Source organism: Cydia splendana, chromosome 2 (genome assembly GCF_910591565.1).
Source record: "Cydia splendana chromosome 2, ilCydSple1.2, whole genome shotgun sequence".
NCBI classification, from domain to species: domain Eukaryota; kingdom Metazoa; phylum Arthropoda; class Insecta; order Lepidoptera; family Tortricidae; genus Cydia; species Cydia splendana.
In genome coordinates, this window is record NC_085961.1 from 26,550,961 (window position 1) to 26,575,967 (window position 25,007).

Sequence of the window (25,007 nt, forward strand, 5' to 3'; positions counted from 1 at the left end):
TAGGTACAGAAGATTCACTCTCTAACAAAACGCGTCTGTTACGATTAGGACAGATATAACCGCTAGGTGGCGCAAGCGCCACGCGCGGCCTATGGCTAGCCGCCAAAATTGGTGCGGGACGGATGTACTTGTAGCTACTTGTTGCGAAAATCGCGGAGTGAGCCACGCCTGCCTCCAGGTACCTGGTATTAAATTCAAGTTATTTTACAACCTCTTGTGTCCGGGTCAAAGAACATGTCGCAAAAGAACCCCATTTTATTAGTACGATTATAAGCGTTTTTTACCCGACTACGGCAACGCAAAAAGAGGGTTATGATTTTGACCGGTATGTATGTACGTATGTTCATCTGTTCCCTCATAATTCGCTTTTATATTTTACCAAAATGTTTTTGTCATATTACTTGGTCACTCTAAATCTATAATCCAAATACAATTTAAATTCTAGGCTAAAGTGGTACTGGACACCATAGTGTGCTTATTCGCTCCCTACTGCAAGTTCCAAGTGCAGCAGTGCAAGGTGTATGCACCCGATGGCACCTACGAGCTCTACCCAAAGATGGAGACGAGAGAAGAAACCATTAGTGTGGATAAAGCTAATAATTATATTGGTATCAGGTTGGTCTTTGAATCTCTTCTTCTTCTTCCTCGCGTTATCCCGGTTTCTTTTTTGCCACGGCTCAGCCTGGGGTCCGCTTGACAACTAATCCCATGATTTGACGTAGGCACTAGTTTTTACGAAAGCGACTACCATCTAACCTTCGAACCCAGAGGGGAAACCAGGCCTTATTGGGATTAGACCTATTTCCTCACGATGTTTTCCTTCACCGATAAGCGATTGGCAAATATCAGATGATATTTCGTACATGAGTTCCGAAAAACTCATTGGTACGAGCTGGGGTTTGAACCTGCGACCTCCGGATTGAAAGTCGCATGCTCTTACCGCTAGGCTACCAGCGCTTCCAGGTTGGTCTTTGAATCTATTATTTTATATTTACGAGTTAGTTGTACCTGCTGCTCTACTCAGGTAGTACCGAGTTTGTCTGTTCGATTTCCTTTCAGGGGAAATTTTAAATTGTCCTATCTTATACATAGACTTATGAAAATATTAGTATTGACAAGCAAAATGTACTTAAGTGTCCCGGTTTGGACAATTTTGATATGGAATGGAACACCAATAAAATTAGGCTGTTGTACATTAGTTTTTAGCCTTATTTGTTTAACTATACCTAATTATAGTTATTAATGGCAATTAATCTTTTAAAATTGCGTTAAAATCGGCGTAGTGTATTTATAACATTAACATTTTCCATATGGATTTTCAGTGAGAGCGGCGACAAGCTAGCGGCGCTTCTGTCGCGCATGTGTCTGCCCACCACGCACGAGCCCGAGCCGGCGCTGCTGCACGTCAGCGTGCCGCCCTCCCGCCACGACGTCATCCACGCCTGCGACTTGTACGAGGACATCGCCATCGCTTACGGGTAATGTTTTGTATATGTACTTATGTGTTTGTATTACTTTTATACGGTGCAGGAGAGGACGAAGGAGAAGTTTGGACACCGCCCGGGAATAGACCCAAAATGCATAAAATCAAAGCAGAGGCCTGGTGGTGGACCTGGGATCAAAAGTTTGAAGACCCCTTTACTATGGATGGCTCTTTTAATACGATACATACTATGTATATGTCACATTCGTGTCGCTGAGTTCGAATGGTATTTCATAGAAATACATAGAAACCAGTCGTGACGCGGCGCGTGTCGTCTGCGATCGCCTCACGTAGCTGGGTTTCAACTTATTACTTACGCTATGGCAAGGCAAACCAATTCTGTCAAAAAAGGCGACAAATAAAAAAAAATATGTTCACTAAAAATCGATATTCTGTAGAAATTATTAATTTCGCGCCTTTTCTGCTGGCAAATTGGTTTGCCAGACTTTACATTTATGTAATGTCCCTTTTTTTTGTCGATGTGGGAGTGCTGTTAGAAAGAAACGGAAGAAAGAATGAGCGCGCCGCGCTCTGACGGGAAACGGCATGTGCCTGGATTAGTATGGAAACCTATGTCGCCAAAACGCTGTCACAAAAATTGGCCATATTTTCTTATTTCGAAAAGGATTATGAGCCCTCGCCCATCTCAATAATTTGAACTTTACAGCAAAGAAAATTATGTTGAAATTGCACTACGATTTTTATTTTTGTAAATTGACATTTATGCTCTATTGCTTTTACACTTGCATGGCTTTTCCAAGAGTGAATGCGATAGGATAAAATATTCGACTATGAGGTTGACACATGCGATAGGGATGTGCATGATTCGGTGTGATATCGATAAACGCTTATTAATGATTAGTGTACACGTAAACTACTCAGGTTTTTTATACATATGTATTACTATATTTTCTGGCGACGATTAGGTACCTACTTACTTTTTAATAAAAAAATGCTCGCATTGAAAGTAATCAAGCCACCAACCACGCATATAACTGTAAGCGAGTATATAATAAAAACTGTTACTCCTTAGCACACCCCGCGTGATGTCCGCGTCCTCAGTTACGTGCTACATGTCGCGCAACCATCATCTTCTTTCTTCCTAGCGTTGTTCCGGCTATTTGCCACGGCCCGTAAGCCGGCCCCCGTCAGGCACGGAGCCTGGGGTCTGCTTGTAAACTTATCACAAGAATTGGCTTATGCACTCTTTTTTACAAAAGAGACTGTCATCTGACCGTCCAACTCCGAGAGGAGACTTTACAGCCGTATTCGAACAATGAGATACGTCAAATACTAAATATTGAAACGATATGGGTCAAACGAGTGTCAAAAGTCTAGTCAAAGGTCGAATGTGAAGACCGCTTTAAGATTTGTCCAAGAGTGTGGAGCGGGCTTTAGACTGGCCAGCAAATACCCGGCAGTAAAATTATGTGACAGCTTAAAACTGACACCTTACCTACTCACCAAAATTGACAAATATGTATCCATAGATGCAATACTATAAGAAAAACTTTAAATCAAATAATCCATTGAATAGCAATAAATAAGTAAGAACATATTTTGTACATAATATAAAATGTGCATAAGCAACGACTTTTTCGATATGATCATCCAGAGGCAAAACAAAAATAAATTATTAAGAACATGTTTGTATGAACATAAACAAACCGAACTGTGGATTTATACGAACATCGACATCGATAACATTTTTGATACGGTCCTCGCACTGTGGCTGAGTAGCGCACCCGTACATGACTTTGACGCTAAGTAGATATCAACCTTATCTCATTTATATAAATTTGATTTTTGCACTAAACAATCCAAAAATCCTTGCGGAAACCGAAAATGTAAAAAATATTGAAATATTACTTGAAATAATACTTACCGATGATATAAAATGCCTCCATATCTAATATTTTTTGTTCGGCTAGTGTTTTTACACTCCAAAATGGAGCAGCGCGGCATATTTGTAATTATTTCTAATTTTTCCTGGAATCGTTTTCACATCTGACATCTCATAAGCGCCATACTGAATTGACACACGACTGACAATAGTCTGTGGTGAAACTGAGTACAATAAGGCTTAATCTTGCCACACGCTATAGACGTACGTTTCACTTCTATTACTTCTTTGTTTTGTGGCTGTTACGCATCGTCCCCCTGGACCCCAGGTGGGCCCATTATGGGGGGTATGTTGGACATGTGCGACTCTCACCTCCCAGCTCTTTTCAATTGTGAAAAGAGGGGAGGAGCCTACCCACTAAACCACACCGGCGTTTCCCACAATATGCCGTTTGGGGAGGCGTCCTATGGGATCGCGAACATTCTACCAGGACGCCCCCCCGTTATGTAACGTCCCTAACTTGTTACCGAAAATTCAAGCGTAACCTTAAGAATATGATGACATGGCAGGTACAACAACATCCCGCGACGGGCGCTGCACGTGAGCACGGCGGGCGGCCAGGCCGCGCTCAACAAGCTCGCCGAGCAGCTGCGGCACGAGTGCGCGCACGCCGGCTACACCGAGGCGCTCACCTTCACCCTGGTATCTATCCCATTGTACTTCTTCTTCCAGTGCCTTCTCCTACCGGAGGTCGGCTATCGTGAGGGCTATACGAACTTTAGACAGCAGCTGCGCGGAATAATGAGCGTGTGCTCCGTTTGAGTTACGTCTTCGTCCGGATGGTCTTTTCCCTTGGATCTTTCCTTGTATAATGAGTTGAAGGAGTTCATACTTCTCGTTTCGCATGCTATGACCAAGGTACTGTCGCTTGCGTTTTTTGACTGTCTTTTAAAAACTCGACCTCTTTATTTACTAACTGCAGCACTCTTTTGTTAGTTACTCTATCCGTCCATGATATTTTCAGGATTCTCCCATTCCTATTGTACAGTCGCCATCAAATATATCTGGGCGGCCAAGGAGCTCACAAATATCTGAACCCGCCTCTATTGGCAAGGCGAACACCCACTGTTCAGATATATTTGAGCACCTCGGCCGCTCTGATATATCTGATGGCGGCTGTACAAGTCATACTCATCATCATCTATTTAAGAGTTAGACTCTTGTCGGTGGAGCGATTTCCATGCATGTCGGTCCTCTGCCTTCTCCTTGACAGCCTGATACGACACGACGTTGAGCTTTTCCTTTACTTGATCTATGTACGTTCTCCTTGGTCTCCCCCTCCGCCTCGTTGCCTCAACTCTCCCTTCAATGATATTTTTGATAAATTCGTCGTGTCGTATCAGGTGTCCAAGCATCTTTCCTCTTCTGTTTTCAATGGTTCTCAACAAACTCCTCTTCTCTCCTACCATGCGTAAAACCTCTTCGTTTGTTTTCTTCTCCGTCCAACTGACCTTTGCCATTCGACGCCAGCACCACATCTCAAAAGCCTCCAGCCTTTCTCTATCACGTTGCCTCATTGTCCACGTTTCGCTTCCGTACAGTGCTATGCTCCAGATGTACACTTTTATGAGCCTCTTTCGTATATTGCCTGCTATTCAAGCTTTAAATAGGCACTTTTTTGTGTTAAAAGCTTTTTTAGCCATCGCTATTCTGGTAGTTATATCCTGTGTACATCTGGAGTCACTAGTAATTATGCTGCCTAAATATTTAAATGATTTGACCTGTTCTATGGTACTATTATTTAAAATTATCGGGTTTTGTCTTTGCTCTGTACTTGAGGTATTTTTCGAAGTCTATTTTGAAGTCATAAGTATCTTAGTTTTGTTTATGTTAATTTTTAGGCCAAACTCGTCAAAAACTGTGTTCATTTCATTGAGTAATTCTTCAAGCTGCTTTGATGTAGATGCCAGTGCAGCGATGTCGTCAGCAAAGCGAATAAACTGTATGTTTTTTCCATTAAATTTAACTCCTCCTTTTCTAGACTCTACAAGTTTCCACAAGTCATACTGGTTATGTCTATAAGTGATACGAAGGACATGGCGAGAGAAGCGACTACAACTCGCGACCTAAGGAAAATGTGAATATTCATGAAACGACATCTTCATAATTAATAGACGACTGTCAATCGTATTCGTCAGTCATCTGCCAAGGTGGCGTCATACACAGAGCAAATACGTTGAAAATAGTGGCTGCTCTTTAAAACTCGTCTGTTATCTAAAACTCGAACCCTCGACTCGGCGTGAAAATTAATCTCAACAACCATCTCTCATCTCAAAAATAAATCAGTGTTTCGGCCTCAGCAGTAGAATGTCAATACTTATCTAGGTCACTTAAAGAAAAATCTACATTAAATAAAAAACCACCGCCCCATTGTAGTATCGCAATCTTCTTAAATTAAATGCTTTTTCAATTCAATTCTTTATTCAATTCCAATCCATAGATCCATAATTGTTAGTATTTACAACAAATCTTAAAATTAATTAAGGTTAGTGACATTAACATACAAAATAATAATAATAAATCCAATAAAGTCAAACATACTACCGTGTTGACAGTTGTCATGTACCATCGGCAATGCTACGTAATGAATAGAAATGATTACAAGGAGTCGAACTAAAGCGGCCCGCCTCGTCCACTTCCTCGTCCACATCGTCGTCAGGCGACGAGTTCGCAACGGCGCCTGACACAGACGGGTCCAGTACTCTAGTGACGAGAGCGGGCCGCCGCCGCCGCCACGACCACCTGCGCGACGAGGACGGCCACCGCTGCCGGCACGCTTGGGGCCTGCGGGACATCCTGCCCCGCCCACGGCTCCCGCTACCGGTGGCATAGTGCGTCGCATGCGTTGGACTCGAGACATGAACGAGAATGTCATGCACGCCTATTATGGGGCTACAGAGGGGGGAACACAGCTGTCCGCCTATCGTTCGAGAATACTGCCTCTGTTTCAGAGCGAAGAGTCTCGACCGACATCTTGAGAGACTCTCGCTAGGTGGTTGGATCGAGGGTCAGATGCAGAAGGCGGTGATCTTGGACACGGCGCGGATAGTCCGCCGGTTCCTCTCTCTGCAGCCCTGACCGCCGGTAGCTTGGGCCTTGCCCCGCTGCTGGCGGCACCCTAGGTTAGGTTTTTTATAATGTGTTTATATTCATTTTTATTGTTTTGTAAGTGTTTTTATATTTTACTTTTATATTCATATTATAAATAACCTAACTTAACCCTTTACCGCATATGGGTCCAAATTTGGAACGTAATGAAATTATCCTCGTAGACTGGTATTAGCGTCATCTGTTTTACTGAACTTGTAAGAGGTAGAAACTATGAATACTACTGAACGTTTTCTGTACTCGATACAGCTTCTAACTAGTGTGTGGTCCATATGACGTTATCATCTCCACCGACGTCCGGCAATTTTACTTGCAAGTGTGAATGACTACTTTTGTAATTAGCTTTTCGTTGTTATATTTAGTGCAATAAATACATTTCCAGCGTTGAGTATTAGAAAAATATATGCCGCGAGATTTTACGGTAAAAAATGTAAGCATTTATATTTAAATTACTATGTATGATGTCGTGAAAGTTTGTTCCTGAAATGGAACACTATGCGTTACAAGCTAGAAGGATTGGACTAATATGGAACATTATGTATTAGTGATTTTTTTATCAGTTTGCCAAATATGGAACCTTATGCACCCAGGCAAGCTACTTCTTTATTTTGTTTCTATTAAGTTGGGTACGTTAGCCGCATTGTTAAAAATCTGTAGATAACCGGTGACAGCTGGTAGCTACAGATAACCAATAACGATCAAATTATTTTACTACGTCAATGACAAACAAGCATACGTTCCGCCACCACACCACCGCTACCATAGCCTAAACCTTACCAAAAATAAGTATAAAAATAATAAATAGTTTTTGAAAATGTAAGTGATTTTTTTTTAACTTACATTTTCATACATATATTGCATACAGTTCCAAATTTGACCAGTTTAATAATCGGGCTCCGGTTAGCCACTAATACATAAAGTACCAAATTTGGAACAAATTGTTATTTACTATTATTTTTAATTGGGTCGAATATAGATTTTTTTCAAATTTTTTTTTATGTTACATTAACAGTGTTTTATTACATATATTTAATTCGGGGAGAATAAAAATTCCATGCGGTAAAGGGTTAAGATGAGAAATGAATAAAGAGAATAATAATCCAATAATAAATCTACAATTACTAAAAAATAAATATAACTAGGCAACCAAGATGCACAATTTCTCAGCATCTGTGGCTGCCACATGCAGTCCATTCCAGTGCATGAGCACCATCTATCTTACCTGCCAACGTTGTCAGGATGCTATTGGTACTGCCACACAGTCTCTGCCACACAGTTTTTGGAACCCCATGCTTTTTAGACATAAACTGTTACCTACTACGTAACTTTTTTTATTAGTATGTACTTACTTAACTTAAAACCCTTTCTTCAAGTGTTCCCGAGAAGACATCTCAACGAAACTCGGCATCCCCATCGAGCAGGCCTCAGCCGTCCACATCTCCAACCCCAAGACCCTGGAGTTCCAGGTGGTCCGCACCCAACTCCTGCCTGGCCTGCTGAAGACACTCGCCGCCAACAAGAAGATGCCCCTCCCGCTCAAACTGTTCGAAATCAGTGACGTTGTGCTACAAGATACTGACGCTGGTGAGTCATAATAAAACAAGGGTAGGTACAGTGGCGGATTTGCCCTAAGGCCCGCTAGGCCCGGGCCTAAGGCGCCAAGATATTAGGGGCGGCAAATTGTGACAAAAAATTCGCTGATGATAACAAGAAATAACTCAAAATGTAGTCAAAATGATGGGTGCTGAGAAAGGGCGGCAAAGACTGCAAATCCGCCACTGGGTAGGTATTTACGGAATCCACATCGGGCACTCCAAGGGTCGGTTGCACCACTTGCACCAAACCGTCTGTGACCGTTAAAGCGTTCGCTAAATTTTATTATATGTGAAGTTTCATAGATCTCTGCTGCGTGACGTTGATCAGTCTGTTTACCGTTGATGCAACTGGCCCTTAGTCTCCATAAGCCAACATCTCCAATTCCAAGATTCTAGAGTTCTAAACAAGAAGATGCCTCTTCCGCTCAAACTGTTCGGAATCAGTGACGTTGCCCTACAAAATGCCGATGGTGGTACGTTATAGCAAAGCAGGTGTTTGTCACAAGAGTCTAGATAGAAGGACCATTAGTCCCCATGGGTCCACATCTTCATTCCCAAGGCAGCAAACTTTCTACATGGTCAATATTAGACCCCTTATTTCCATCACATCCCTGGAGTTCCAAGTGCTCCGCACCCAACTCCTGCCTGGTCTGCTGAAGACTCTCACAGCCAACAAGAAGATGCCCCTCCCGCTCAAACTGTTTGAGATCTTCAAAAACTTCAACTTCAAAATTTATTGTAGGTACTGTAGGTACACAAAAACATCCGCTCTGACCGTAAAGGATTCGTTACACTGCAACGGGGCGTTCTAGCTGAGCGTTGCTTGCACGGTTTTCGCATCATTTCCTTGGATCGGCATCGTACATCGGCCCCCTTTCATCACGCTCGCTCAATACACTGTATCAGTGTGACGAGATTTCTTCGTTTTATTAATAAACTATTGGTACCGTAATAAGTTGTGGTCTTTTTTTTTGTTCAGAAACGGGTGCCCGTAACGAGAGAAGGCTGTGCGCGGTGCACTGCGGCAAGAGCGCCGGGTTCCAGTTCGTGCACGGGCTGCTGGACCGCGCCATGCTGCTGCTGCGCGTGCCGCACGGCGAGGGCTACAGGCTGCGACCCGCGGAAGGTAACGAGGGAAGGCTGTGCGCGGTGCACTGCGGTGAGAGCGCCGGGTTCCAGCTCGTGCACGGGCTGCTGGACCGCGCCATGCTGCTGCTGCGCGTGCCGCACGGCGAGGGCTACAGGCTGCGACCCGCGGAAGGTAACGAGGGAAGGCTGTGCGCGGTGCACTGCGGCAAGAGCGCCGGGTTCCAGTTCGTGCACGGGCTGCTGGACCGCGCCATGCTGCTGCTGCGCGTGCCGCACGGCGAGGGCTACAGGCTGCGACCCGCGGAAGGTAACGAGGGAAGGCTGTGCGCGGTGCACTGCGGCAAGAGCGCCGGGTTCCAGTTCGTGCACGGGCTGCTGGACCGCGCCATGCTGCTGCTGCGCGTGCCGCACGGCGAGGGCTACAGGCTGCGACCCGCGGAAGGTAACGAGGGAAGGCTGTGCGCGGTGCACTGCGGTGAGAGCGCTGGGTTCCAGCTCGTGCACGGGCTGCTGGACCGCGCCATGCTGCTGCTGCGCGTGCCGCACGGCGAGGGCTACAGGCTGCGACCCGCGGAAGGTAACGAGGGAAGGCTGTGCGCGGTGCACTGCGGCAAGAGCGCCGGGTTCCAGTTCGTGCACGGGCTGCTGGACCGCGCCATGCTGCTGCTGCGCGTGCCGCACGGCGAGGGCTACAGGCTGCGACCCGCGGAAGGTAACGAGGGAAGGCTGTGCGCGGTGCACTGCGGTGAGAGCGCTGGGTTCCAGCTCGTGCACGGGCTGCTGGACCGCGCCATGCTGCTGCTGCGCGTGCCGCACGGCGAGGGCTACAGGCTGCGACCCGCGGAAGGTAACGAGGGAAGGCTGTGCGCGGTGCACTGCGGTGAGAGCGCTGGGTTCCAGCTCGTGCACGGGCTGCTGGACCGCGCCATGCTGCTGCTGCGCGTGCCGCACGGCGAGGGCTACAGGCTGCGACCCGCGGAAGGTAACGAGGGAAGGCTGTGCGCGGTGCACTGCGGCAAGAGCGCCGGGTTCCAGTTCGTGCACGGGCTGCTGGACCGCGCCATGCTGCTGCTGCGCGTGCCGCACGGCGAGGGCTACAGGCTGCAACCCGCGGAAGGTAACGAGAGAAGTTTGACGTTTAAAATAACACTTGCACTGCGTGAGCTCTCAAAATTGCTGCAGACTTTTCTTGGTCTAAGGTCTAACTCTAGATAAGTTTTGCTATAGACAAATATGAAAGAAAGAGGTGGCCTATATTTCCATAGACAATGATTGGCCGGAAAAAATTTAACCCTTTACCGCATATGGGTCCAAATTTGGTCATCTGTTTTACTGAACTTGTAAGAGGTAGAAACTATGAATACTACTGAACGTTTTCTGTACTCGATACAGCTTCTGACTCGTTTGTGGTCCATGTCACGTTATCATTTCCACCGACGTCCGGCCATTTTACTTGCAAGTGTGATTGACTACTTTGTAATTAGCTTTTCGTTGTTATATTTAGTGCAATAAATAAATTTCCAGCGTTAAGTATTAGAAAAATAGATGCCTCGAGATTTTACGGTAAAACATGTAAGCATTTATATTCAAATTACTATGTATAATCTCGTGAAAGTTTGTTCCTGAAATGGAACACTATGCGTTATAAGCTAAACGGATTGGACTAATATGGAACATTATGCATTAGTGATTTTTTTACAACATGCTCACAACGGTGAGCAACGTGCGCCATGTGCGTCATGGTAGCGGTAAAGTGGTCATCAAATTGGATGCGGATCCGAGGGTAGGCTTGTGCCTGCTCGGTCACTACAGAGAGCGCTCCGCTCTCGGTCAATCGGTCAAACGAACTAGTTCGGTCTTTTAGTTCCTTTAGTTCAGTTCGGTTGTTGAGACCCAGGAATGAATAGGAGTCGATTTTTCATTGGATTCTTTCCAATCTTTGGTAACTGAATCCAATTCAACTTGTACGATACGATGTGTCGGTATTAAATATTAAAACACCTTAACATAATTAAAAAATATCAAATATGTCGATATATATTTGATTTTCCTTCATATTGTACGGGCTTAGAGTGTCACGTCGTTCTTTCATCTCGTTCACACTGGTGCCAGCGACATTGACAACCGTTTCGTTCCGTCCATTTTACGTTTCACTCAGTCAAGCGGTCTCAAATCCCACTGAACTAAAGGACCTAAAGACCGATTAAGAGCGTGCAAAAAGATTTTTCACCTCAGCAGCTCGAACAAGGCTACTTTGCTTCTTAAAAACAGTGAGCAAAATGCGATTTTGCTCACTGAGTCATTTTGTCTCACTCAGTGAGCAAAATCGCATTTTGCTCACTGAGTGAGACAAAATGACATTCAAGTGACCTTTATAGTCAAATGTCATTTCAACATGCGGGGTCTAATACAAGTTCGATATACTTGGGTTCTATTATCTCTGTCCCTCTAGGTATGTTCTCACTGCTCAGGGTGAAAAATTTTGTGTACTACACGAGATCAAAGTTATTTACATCTCGTGCGCTTTTGAATCCCTTACTACGCTCAAGATTCTAAATTAGATTCACTCGCTACGCTCGTGAATCTATTATAGAATCTTTCGCTTGCACGGGACTCATAATAAGCACTCGAAGAAATATCAAACTTTGATCTCTTGTTGTACAAATAACTATAGTTCCTTTCGGTCCTTGATGGGATTTCAATCTTAATAGTTCTTAGTTCAGGACCGACTCAAGCCTATCCGAGGGCCTACCGCGAACATCGAAGTTTGCAAATTTAGATCGTCTTTCTCTTTTACTCTAATAAAGGCGTGATTAGAGTGACAGAAAACGAACGAAATTAATGAACTTCGTTTTTACGCGGTTATAGCCCTGGATGCCGCTCTGGTGTGCGAGTGGATTGCCTACATACGTGCACACTGTCTTGCTCACACAGCGATGCTTAGTTTTTAATATTACGCAAACAAAACTAATACTAACGGTGGTGCGTAACCGTCGTCGAACACGTCGTAACACTCGTAACCGTTGCATATCTTCAGTGCTTATTAGGGCCACACTATTCGATGAGGTTGAAGGAACGATTTATTATAAGACTAAGTTCAAACTCAGCCAAACATTAGGACAAAACTCATACATGGAGACAAATCATCTTAGGGTGGTATTCCACCCTAAGATGAAAACAATGAAATTATATCGCGGTAGACCCGTTTGTGTAATTAAATATGGTATTCCACCTGTCCAATTTCTTCGTCCAATGTCATTGCTTCTCACTCCCCATATAACCATTCCAGTCGCAGAATCACAAAGTGGTAACTAAATGTCAGATGTGTCGTAACAGAGTCCACACAATGTGTCTAGAATTGTTTCGAAACAAAGTGTCGTCGCCGTGTCTACACTTTTCCGTAACAAGGTGTCGACACATTTGTGTGCACTTTGCGTGCGGTTTGCGACTAAATCTGACAGCAAATTTGTGACAGCAAATGTCAATATAAAATACCTCTTGAAAACCAAGGTTTGTCAAACTACTATTAGTGTCTCGTGTGCTCGTAATTCTAGTAAGTCATCATGGGCAATGCAAATGATAATAATCGACCGAAATCATATAAACACCCAACACCCGTCAACCTTTTACAGAAAAGTTTTTAAAGAAATTCAATAAGCTACTTAGGTCAGGCAACGAATGCTCCAAAAGTTGTAGAGGGAAATGCTCGGACACAATTTTTGACTCCGTAACTCGGTTTGACAAGTTAGGAGGTGAACATATCAAAAGTCCCCGGCCGTAGCCCTTGAGCGGGGGGGGAGAGCGGGGGCTTTGAAGGTCCCATTTTCCCGTTTTTCGATTATATCTCGGAAACTATGCATCTCAGCGACATGGCCACTTATACAAAATGAAAGTTTATTTAATTTGTTACAAGTTTATTCAGTCAATTTTTTCGATATGTTGAATAGTTTTTGAGATATCCGCTCTTGAAAGTTTATTTAGGGCTCTCAATTTTATCTTGATATATATATCTATATCAGTGAAGGTGCTAGGCCGTGTTTGGTATCGTTTTCGTATAAATCTGGGGTGCTGAATCCATTTAAGATATCACATTGACACCATTCCACAAAATAAAAATAAATCTTTTTAGGGTTCCGTACCTCAAAAGGAAAAAACGGAACCCTTATAGGATCACTCGTGCGTCTGTATGTATGTCCGTCTGAATACACAAAATAGTTCTTTACATATAGATGACAGGAAAACCTAATAGAAATGTGCAGTCAAGCGCGAGTCGGACTTAATGTACGGAACCCTTAATACGCGAGTCCGACTCGCACTTGGCCGGTTTTTTTGAAACTCTTCTTGACGCTTAACCGCTGAACCGATTTCGTTGAAATTTGGTATAGAAATAGTTTGCGTCCCGGAACAGGACATAGGATAGATCTTATAACCAAAATCATCTTTTGAAGGTGTGAAAAGTGGCGTGGAAATTTGTACGGGAAATCAATAACCGCTGAACCGATTTATATGAAATTTGGGATGGTCTACATCTTTGATTTAGTTAAAAATGATGAAAAAACATGACTTCAAACCTAAACTTAAACAGTATTCTTCAAGAAGTCAATTCTGAATTCCCCCCTACACCTCATTTCACACCTTTAAAGGATGATTTTTGAGATAACTTATTATATCCTGTCTCGGGACTCAAAATATATGTGTACCAAATTTAAATTAAAACTGTTCAGCAGTTTAAGCGTGAAGAGGAGTTTAAAAGAAAGTATTTTAATAAGTTTATATGTTTTTACTTCGGAATGGTGTCAATGTGATACCTTAACTAAATTTGGTACTGCGAATTTATACGAAAACGATACCAAACATGGCCTCGTAGCTTTACTGTTGTAGAAGTCAAAATAAAATTGAGAGCCCTAAATTCTTATTACTTGGCCAAACTTGTGTAGAAGGAAAAGGTAAAATAAAAGTCTTCGGCAGGAATATAAGACACAAATATATTTTTTTTTGCGTTACTATTTCATTCATCAAATATAAACATACCTTGATTATACTATTCTAGTGAGATCCTCATAGATAAACAAAAACATTTACTTAAAAAATTACAAGGTCGAAATGTCACGGAACTTGTGAGAGTAATATGTGAAAAATATAAACTTTTATGACAAAAAAAATCTGGACACAATTTAAGAATCACCCAATTGCGTCGAGGAATCATCTGTATTTTTGCTTGTTTCATTACCTCCTCGCTTCTTTTTTGTCCTTTGTATTCTGTAGCAATTTGTTAGATCTGAAAATAAAGATAACTTGCGTCGTCACGGATGTCGATTTATAGGTTTTAGGGAGTGCAGAATTCGAAAACGATGATCATTTTATAATCCAAGATGGCGGCTACGTATTTTGTCATAAAAGTGGAATCCAAAATAGTCATCATTTTCGAAATCTGCGCCCCCAGAAACCTATAAAACGACATCCATGACGACTTTTATGACATAGTGCATGGCCGCCATCTTGGAATCCAAAATAGTCATCATTTTCGAAATCTGCGCCCCCTAAAACCTATAAAACGATATCCATGACGACTTTTATGACATAGTGCATTGCCGCCATTTTTAAATTGAAAATGTTATCATTTTCGAAATCTGCGCCCCCCAAAACCTATAAAACGACACCCATGACGACTTTTATGACATAGTGCATGGCCGCCATTTTGGATTCCAAAATGGTCATCATTTTCGAAATCTGCGCCCCCTAAAACCTATAAAACGACATACATGACGACTTTTATGACATAGTGCATGGCCGCCATCTTGGAATCCAAAATGGTCATCATTTTCGAAATCTGCGCCCTCTAAAACCTATAAAACGACACCCATGACGACTTTTATGACATAGTGCATGGCCGCCATTTTGGAATCCAAAATGGTTATCATTTTCTAAATCTGCGCCCCCCAAAACCTATAAAACGACACCCATGACGACTTTTATGACATAGTGCATGGCCGCCATTTTGGAATCCAAAATGGTTATCATTTTCTAAATCTGCGCCCCCCAAAACCTATAAAACGACACCCATGACGACTTTTATGACATAGTGCATGGCCGCCATTTTGGATTCCAAAATGGTCATCATTTTCGAAAGCGGGGCCCCCTAAAACCTATAAAACGACATACATGACGACTTTTATGACATAGTGCATGGCCGCCATCTTGGAATCCAAAATGGTCATCATTTTCGAAATCTGCGCCCTCTAAAACCTATAAAACGACACCCATGACGACTTTTATGACATAGTGCATGGCCGCCATTTTGGAATCCAAAATGGTTATCATTTTCTAAATCTGCGCCCCCCAAAACCTATAAAACGACACCCATGACGACTTTTATGACATAGTGCATGGCCGCCATTTTGGAATCCAAAATGGTTATCATTTTCTAAATCTGCGCCCCCCAAAACCTATAAAACGACACCCATGACGACTTTTATGACATAGTGCATGGCCGCCATTTTGGATTCCAAAATGGTCATCATTTTCGAAAGCGGGGCCCCCTAAAACCTATAAAACGACATACATGACGACTTTTATGACATAGTGCATGGCCGCCATCTTGGAATCCAAAATGGTCATCATTTTCGAAATCTGCGCCCTCTAAAACCTATAAAACGACACCCATGACGACTTTTATGACATACGAGGGGCGTTCAAAATATTCTCGGTATTGATATCTTACAACCTCTTCTTAAATTTCTTTCGTTACTGGCCGCTAAGGTTTATTCATTGACATTAAAAAAATATATAATTGGAACCGAGATGTTCTTTTGTTTTTCTGCAATTGCTGAACAAACATGAACATCATGTGCGAATTGACAATGTTAACTAAATTAGAACATCAATGCGTCATAAGATTCTCGACAAAACAGGGTAAAAATCAAAAAACCATGAAAGAGGAAATGGATTGTGTTTACCGTGAGTCTGCTCCTTCTTTATCTACCATTCAAAAGTGGTCAAGCGAATTTAAACGTGGAAGGGAGAGTATTGAAGATGACCCTAGACCTGGTCGGCCTGTAGTAGCTACTTCACAAGAAAATATTGATAAAGTGGAAAAACTTATATTGGAAGATGGTCGAGTGAAGGTAAAATCTATAGCTCAAGTAACCAATCTTTCTATTGGTATCGTACATGATATTATCCATGACCATCTTAATATGTCAAAAGTAAGTGCAAGATGGGTTCCGCGAATGCTGACTCGGCTTCAAAAAGACATGCGTGTAGCGTGTTGTTCCGATGTTATTGACCTGTGCGGTGAAAATCCTAATGAGGTGCTGCAAAGAATAGTTACTGGAGATGAAACCTGGGTTCATCATTATGACCCAGAGAGTAAACAAGAGTCCATGCAGTGGCACATTAAGGGTTCAGCTCATCCCAAAAAGTTCAAGGTCGTCCCTTCAGCTGGCAAGGTCATGGCCACGATATTTTGGGATTGTAAAGGAATATTACTAATCGATTATAAAGAAAAAGGTGTAAATATCACACGACAGTACTACGCTAACATTCTACGTCAATTAAAGGATGCAATCAAAGAAAAGAGGCGAGGAAAGTTAACCAAAGGTGTTCTGCTTCTGTGTGACAACGCCCCCGTCCATACTGCTCATATTGCCAAGGCAGCTATTGTTGAATGTGGGTTTGAAACTGTTACTCACCCACCGTATATTCCGGACTTAGCCCCCAGCGACTTCTTTTTGTTCCCCAATCTTAAAAAGGATCTGCGTGGAATTTTTTTTTCTGACGATGAAGCATTGAAGGCTGCAGTGGAGGAGCATTTTTACACCAAAGATAAAAAATATTTTTATGAGGGATTAAAAAAAAATAATTGATCGATCTTTTAAGGGGATTAACATAGGGGGGGAGTATATTGAAAAATAAAAATATCAAACTTTTCGTACTTGTTTGTTTTCATTCTCATACCGAGAATATTTTGAACACCCCTCGTAGTGCATGGCCGCCATTTTGGAATCCAAAATGGTTATCATTTTCTAAATCTGCGCCCCCCAAAACCTATAAAACGACACCCATGACGACTTTTATGACATAGTGCATGGCCGCCATTTTGGATTCCAAAATGGTCATCATTTTCAAAATTGGGGCCCCCTAAAACGTATAAAACGACATCCATGACGACTTTTATGACACAGTGCATGGCCGCCATTTCGGATTCCAAAATGATCATTATTTTCGAAATCGGCACTCCCTAAAACCTATATATCGACACCCATCTCGACTTTTATGACAAAGTGTTTTGCTACCATCTGCATGCAAGACATTTCTATTATTTTTACGTACAAAAATGGCCCCCTGTCAACTTTCAATCGAGATTTAATCGATAATTTATTCCATTACTATTCAGATTAATTCAATTTCAATCTATGTTAGGTCGACTAAACTAATCGCGATTAAAATTTGAGAATTAACTTTTTTTATTCCATTAATTAGTCGAATAAACAGTTAATCGATTAATGCCATTAATGAGAATATCTGAAAACAAATCAACACAAGGAGCCATTTTGCAAATCCAGTAACTTTGTTATTACTTTTGACAGCGCGTGTCATGTGTCAACACAGAGTCGACACAAAGTCGAAACATTGCAACTACTTTGTGACTGCAATATTTCTCAGCCTTAAACCATATTTGTGGTATTATCTATGAAAAGGGACCTTATTGTCGATGGCGCTTACGACACTAACATCGATGAGCACTAAACGTAGTAGTTTAAAATTGGTGATTCTGGCCCATTTTAGTTATTTTGATTTCCAATTTAGCAATTAAGTTTCTTTGATTACCACCACCATATTTACAGACTTTTACAAGGATTTCATGCATTATTTTCTAGTATGTATAAGTCCTTGAACTACGTTATTGCTTGTCAGAAACAGGCTCATTATTTTCTCGATAGAATCTTAAGTTGAAAACATGCCTAACACTGTCTTTACTTCCTTATGTTAGAAGTACTTGTTGGGTATTCCGTGGACTACTCAATGAAATACCATATTAAAGTTCCCAAATATATTATGCATCCGCACAGGCAAACGATTACAAGAGAATGACCTATATGTAAATGTGACATCTGTCTTAGAAGACTTATTCTATATAGCCAGAGTTTATGTTGGTACATATACGAACTCTATGTAGGTATATTAGTCACACGCCAACATCATTGTTGTAATTAAGTTAGTTCCAACACTGGCCCTTGAACCCATATAAACTCATATAAATCACATTACACACATTAAACAATCTAAGCAAAGACACATCCGCTGTCTTAAAATAATAAAACATTACAACAGCAAAAACATAGCAAAAGTATAAATTTATCAAAGTATCCGTCACACATAAACAGTAAATAGTCTAAACAATGAAACGGATCCAAAACAAATTATACTTCTGCAAGTATACCTACTGCTTAGAACCATCATGTCATTTATTGAGCGATACAAATAAATGACATACAAACTTATCATGTTTTTCCTTTGCCAACGGTTTCGTTAAAACGTCGGCCACCATTTCATCAGTAGACAAGTGTTTTAAAACAACTGTACCTTCCTCAACGATTTCCCTGATGAAATGATGTCTTACGTCAATGTGTTTCGTTCTGGCGTGGTACATAGAATTAGTGCACAACTTCAGTGCAGACTGATTATCATTAAACAACGTAATCCTATACTGTACCCCGTAAATTTCGAACAGAAACTTGCGTAGAAAAAGAGCCTCTTTACAAGCATCTGACAGACACATATATTCGGCCTCTGTGCTTGAAAGAGCGACTGTCTTTTGTTTTCTACTCTCCCAAGAGATGGTAGAATTTCCAATCTTAAACACGTAACCGGTATAAGATCGACGATCGACCTCATTCGACGCAAAATCGGCATCAGCATACGCGACGATATCTAACCCTGACTTCTGAAAAGTTAAACAATGATTAAGCGTACCTTTCAGATAGCGAAGAACGCGTTTCGCCGCCTTCCAGTGAGTCTCGTCGTACGCGTCGTTGAACTGGCTGAGCGAGCTGACAGCGTGCGCAATATCCGGTCGCGTACATACCGCTATGTACATCAAACATCCTATCAGGCCTCTGTAGTCGTGCGTACAATCCTTCTTTGTAGATTTCACGAGCTTCAGACCTGTTTCCATAGGTGTTCGCGCAGGTTTGCAATCTGACATGTGAAATCGTTCTAGCACCTTCTTAATATAGCTTGACTGGTCTAGAGTTATTTCGTTGTTCTGTCTGCAAAGCCTCATTCCAAGAATGTGGTGTGCTGGCCCTAAATCTTTGATTTCGAAGGCCTTCTTTAATTCTTCTTTGATTCCTGCCGTATCTCGGCAATCAGCTGAAGAAAATAGCATTATGTCAACAACATAGAGCGCAATTATAATCATAGATTTCCCGCTCGACTTGACATAAACACAAGGTTCGGAAGATAAACGTTTGAATTTCATTTTGCTTGTCAATACGCCATTTATTTTCTCATACCAAGACTTCGAAGCTTGCTTCAGTCCGTATATGGCCTTATTCAACTTGTAAACTTTATCTTCTTGGCCTTTAATCTTGTAGCCCTCTGGCTGCTCCATAAAAACGGTTTCTTTTAAATCTCCATTCAAAAACGCCGTTTTTACATCCAGATGCTCGATATTCATGTTATGTTCCGTTGCTAAAGCTAGTAACGTACGTATAGTAGAATATCGTACTACAGGAGAGAACGTTTCTTCGTAATCAATACCGTATTTCTGGGTATAACCTTTTGCAACAAGGCGCCCTTTGTACCGCAGTATTTCCCCGTCGAGGCCAAGCTTTCTTTTAAAGATCCACTTGCATTTTACAGGCCGTTGCTTCGTATCGCGGTCAGTCAGAGTCCAACACTTATTATCGATGAAGGATTTATACTCTTCCGCCATCGCGGCTTTCCACTTACTTGCTTCCGGGCCATTCAGTGCCTCGCGAACTGTCTGAGGGTCCCCCGTGTCACTGCATACAGTGCGTGCTACACTAGCCGACTCAAACTCACTAGTTTCGTCCGTAGAGTTCTCGAAGTCTTCCAGTGTGGAATCTCCTGGGACATACGTCTCATCCGCAGGGTCATCTGGGGTCTCACTACTGCTCTCAGAATCATCTATCGTACTCACACTGTTATCTTGACAGTTTTCGTTAGATATTTCTGCGGGCTCTTGGGGTAAGTCGGGTAAGGCGGGTTGCACTTGTACATCATCGGCGACAGTTACATTGTTCGGAAACAAACTAACCTGAGTATAACGTGAACTGTCATCCTCATCCGATGAAGTGTCATTCCAAAAAGCATGTTCTAGAAAAGTGACATTTCTGGCTTTTATGACATTTTTCGGATTCTCCGGATCTATCAATCTGTAACCCTTTGACTCGTCACAGTATCCGACAAAAATATATTTCTTACTTTTGGGATCCAGTTTGTCCCGTTTGTGCTGAAGGGCATAAGCTTGGCAACCAAAAATGCGTAGGTAACTCAGATTCTCCTTTTTACCTGTCCATTTTTCTTCCGGTGTACTGCCCATCACAGCCTTAGTTGGAGAGCGATTCTTCAGGTAGACGGCGGTGTTGACCGCTTCTGCCCAGAATTCCTTTTTCAAGCCTGCTTCCTGAAGCATGCATCTGGCTTTCTCCGTAACGCTTCTGATCGCGCGTTCCGCGACTCCGTTCTGAGCTGATGACCTTGGAACCGTGGTCTGATGTCGAATCCCATGCTGTTTCAGGAACTTCTGAAAATTAGAATTGACATATTCACCACCATTGTCACTACGAAGAACTTTTATTTTCTTATTGGTTTGGTTTTCTACGAGAGTTTTGAATTCTTTAAACATCTCGAAAACCTCATCCTTCCTCCAGTTCCTCCTAAGAAAATAAACAAATGTTTTTCGGGACAGGTCATCAATGAACAGCAGAAAATATCTTTTCCCACCTAGGGATGGGCATGGCAGTGGCCCCATGACGTCACTGTGAACTATTCCCAGGATTTCCTTGGCCCTGGTCTCAGATTTCTTCGGAAATGGCAACTTAGTCTGTTTACCTAAGATACAGGAAACACACGACTGAAAGTTATTGTTGTCATAAGAAATACCTGTGACCATACCTTTTCGCAGTAACTCCATGCTTCGGGTGTTCAGATGCGCCAGACGATGGTGCCAAATTTGTTGCGATGACTGGTTTCCAGTAGCAGGGGACTGCGGCGCTTGCTTCACGCTCACGGCAACAGGACGACTGTCATCCTTCAGTTGACGTGCCGGCACCGCTATGCTGTCACCTGTACCTACAGACAAAGACGAACACATGGCCTGCGAGGATGGCTTACTACACGAGACAGAAACAGTTTCAATGGCATCGAGTTCATAAATACCATCTCTCAGGGTAGCTGTAGCCAAAACCTCCCCATTGTCATAGACTGTACACTTGCCAGAACGAAACACAATTTCGTAACCTTTCTTATCCATCGCACTAACAGATAATAAATTTACAGACACTTTAGGGACTAAGTACACATTACTTATCGATCTCACACTATTGTCCTTTAACACAGCTTGCGCAGTTCCTTTCCCAGCCGTCGGTAATGCTTCGCCATTGGCAATTAAGACCTTCTTTGGTTTTACAGTTGTAAAATCTGATAAAAAGCTGCGATCATTGCAAAAATGCTACGCCGCACCGCTGTCGACGTACCACACGTCATGCTTGACTCCTGCGGCCAACGCTGTGAGGTGCGCCTGGCTTTTCCGGTCACTCTTCTTGCCGTCAGAGTTGTCAGGACAATCCTTCTTGATATGTCCACTCTTTTTGCATCTGAAGCACTTAATTGATGGTTTGCGTGCTTTCCGAGCTACTAAAGCCGTATTAGCATCTTCGCTTTTCTCATCGCGTCTCGCGTTTTCTAGAAGCAATTTCGCTTTGACATTTTCGCTTGACAGTGAAGTATTCGAATTTTCTAGAGCCATAATCAACGGGTCGTAATCGCTTGTCAAACCGCTGAGTAAAATCACGGCCACGAAGTCATCTTCCAAAGCCGCTCCGATGTCGCTCAGTTGTTGCGATGTATCCATGACCTTGTTCACGTATGCCTCCATACTCGCACATTCGCTTAATTTGGTGGCGAACAATGTGCGAAGCAATCCGAGCCGTCGTGACAAGCCTCGGTCCTCGTATGCCTTCTGCAGGTTGCTCCACGCTTCGCGAGCCGTCTTAGCATTTCTAATTTGTGGAAATACACAAGGCTTCACGTTCAAGGCGATTTTCGCGAGCGCCTTCTCCTGCTTCTTCGCGTCTTCGTTTTCATTTTTAGTCGCGTCCACACAATCCCAAAGATCGTCGTGGATGAGCACCATCCGCATCATGAATTTCCAGGACGGATAATTTTGAATCCCGGATAATTTTTCAATTGAAACATTCTGAATGGCAGTTGCCATCTTTTGTTTTCTAGCGAATAAATGAAAATAAATTTACCAAATCACATGCGCACACTTTTGGAAAATGGTAACTAGAGTAGCGAATTTAGTACACGATCTGCTGCCATGTTGGGTATTCCGTGGACTACTCAATGAAATACCATATTAAAGTTCCCAAATATATTATGCATCCGCACAGGCAAACGATTACAAGAGAATGACCTATATGTAAATGTGACATCTGTCTTAGAAGACTTATTCTATATAGCCAGAGTTTATGTTGGTACATATACGAACTCTATGTAGGTATATTAGTCACACGCCAACATCATTGTTGTAATTAAGTTAGTTCCAACAGTACTAGGACGAAAATGTATATGAAACTTACTTCAGTCGATAGCTTTTAAGTAAATCTTCATTATTGCTTGTCCTTTTATCGATACGTTAATTTTTTCATTCATCATTTGATGAATTCAACATTTTGCCTACTAAATTACACCCTACGCGGCAATACCTTGCGCCTATTCCTCACGCCAGTACGCCCGTGACCACTGTCAGCGTCGGACCTGTGCTAGTTTAGCGGACGTTTCATAAAATGGGTAATCACAGTATAAATATGCAAATATGTTATACACACAATGTTTTTCAACATACTTACGAAGAAAAGCAAAATAATTCTTAAATACGGTGACATTTCAGACATTCGTCCGTCATATTGTCATTTTATAACAAGTTGGGCAGCAAAGGCACACACCCATCTAACCAATCCGGAATTCAGTCACGATTGATAAATTGTGTAAACATATTTTAAAAGGCTATAAAATTAATCAAATTGAATAATTTAGACTGGTCACATTTTTGTAAAAATCGATTTCTAATGGCAAAACATATTACTTTTTGGCAACCGGGTTTTTTAACCTAATTAGACCCCGCTGAATCCGAATTTGCCGGTTGCTTGATCGAATTCTTGACTGGAAGTGAGATATGTGATATTAAAGGTCCCTTTTTTTAGTTTTTCGTAAATAACTCGTAAACGGTGGCCAATATAAAAAAAATGAACTAATAATCTACACAAAATTTTCAATAAAAAAGATTCAGTACATTTTTAGCAGGGATCAATATTTAAAAAGATAATAAAGAGGGAAAGTTAATTATAATAAATTCTAAGGTTCCTTGTTTTTATTTTTTCGTTAATAATTTGAAAAGTATGACTCATAGCAAAAACAAATCTTACACATAAATCATCATCATCATCATCATCTCAGCCATAAGACGTCCACTGCTGAACATAGGCCTCCCCCTTGGACCTCCATACGTGCCGGTTGGAAGCGACCCGCATCCAGCGTCTTCCGGCGACCTTAACAAGATCGTCTGTCCATCTTGTGGGTGGACGTCCTACGCTGCGCTTGCTAGTCCGTGGTCTCTACTCGAGCACATTTCGACCCCATCGGCCATCTTCTCTGCGTGCAATGTGGCCTGCCCATTGCCACTTCAGCTTGCTAATCCGGTGGGCTATGTCGGTGACTTTAGTTCGTCTACGGATCTCTTAATTTCTGATTCGATCACGTAGAGAAACTCCGAGCATAGCCCTCTCCATAGCTCGTTGAGCGATTTTGAGTTTTGAGATGAGGCCGGTAGTGAAAGACCACGTTTCGGAGCCGTAAGTCATCACTGGTAACACACATTGATTAAAGACTTTCGTCTTGAGGCACTGAGGTATGTCGGACGAAAAGACATTACGTAGTTTCCCGAACGCTGCCCAACCGAGTTGGATTCGGCGGTTGACCTCTTTCTCGAAGTTGGACCTACCTAATTGGACTACTTGTCCTAGGTAGATGTACGAGTCAACAACTTCGAGTACCGAGTTCCCAACAGAGACTGGGATGGGCACAACATTGGCATTTGACATAAGTTTCGTCTTGTCCATGTTCATTTTCAAGCCCACCCGTTGTGAAACTCGGTTGAGGTCATCGAGCATCATGCTGAGTTCCTCCATCGACTTTGCCATGACTACGATATCGTCGGCAAACCGAAGGTGAGTGATGTATTCGCCGTTGATGTTGATTCCAAGTCCTTCCCATTCCAGGAGCTTGAAGGCGTCTTCCATTACGGCAGTAAACAGTTTCGGAGAGATAACGTCTCCCTGCCTTACGCCTCTTTGCAATGGAATCGCCCTCGTGCTCTGCTCCTGTACTCGGACCGACATGGTGGCGTTATTATACAAACACTTCAACACTTCGATGTACCGATAGTCAATATGGCATCGCTGAAGAGACAAGCACCGCCCATGTTTCCACCGAATCGAAGGCTTTCTCATAGTCCACAAACGCTAAGCATAATGGCAAGTTATACTCTTCGGTCTTCTGTATAACTTGCAGCAGCGTA

At 42.5% G+C, this 25,007-nt stretch overlaps 2 protein-coding genes across 2 annotated transcripts in view; one reads left to right on the top strand and one right to left on the bottom strand.

The window, feature by feature from the left end:
* LOC134806074 (AN1-type zinc finger protein 6) overlaps window positions 1-25,007 on the bottom strand; it is a 254,528-nt gene that overhangs the window by 41,538 nt on the left and 187,983 nt on the right. The window lies entirely within an intron of this gene.
* Window positions 1-25,007, top strand: part of LOC134806080 (phenylalanine--tRNA ligase beta subunit) — a 33,723-nt gene that overhangs the window by 3,136 nt on the left and 5,580 nt on the right. Inside the window, exons 7-11 of the mRNA XM_063779348.1 lie at window positions 446-615; window positions 1,323-1,478; window positions 3,896-4,028; window positions 7,868-8,078; window positions 9,069-9,215. Coding sequence (XP_063635418.1) covers window positions 446-615; window positions 1,323-1,478; window positions 3,896-4,028; window positions 7,868-8,078; window positions 9,069-9,215 — 817 coding nt within the window. The remainder of the gene's footprint in view (window positions 1-445; window positions 616-1,322; window positions 1,479-3,895; window positions 4,029-7,867; window positions 8,079-9,068; window positions 9,216-25,007) is intronic.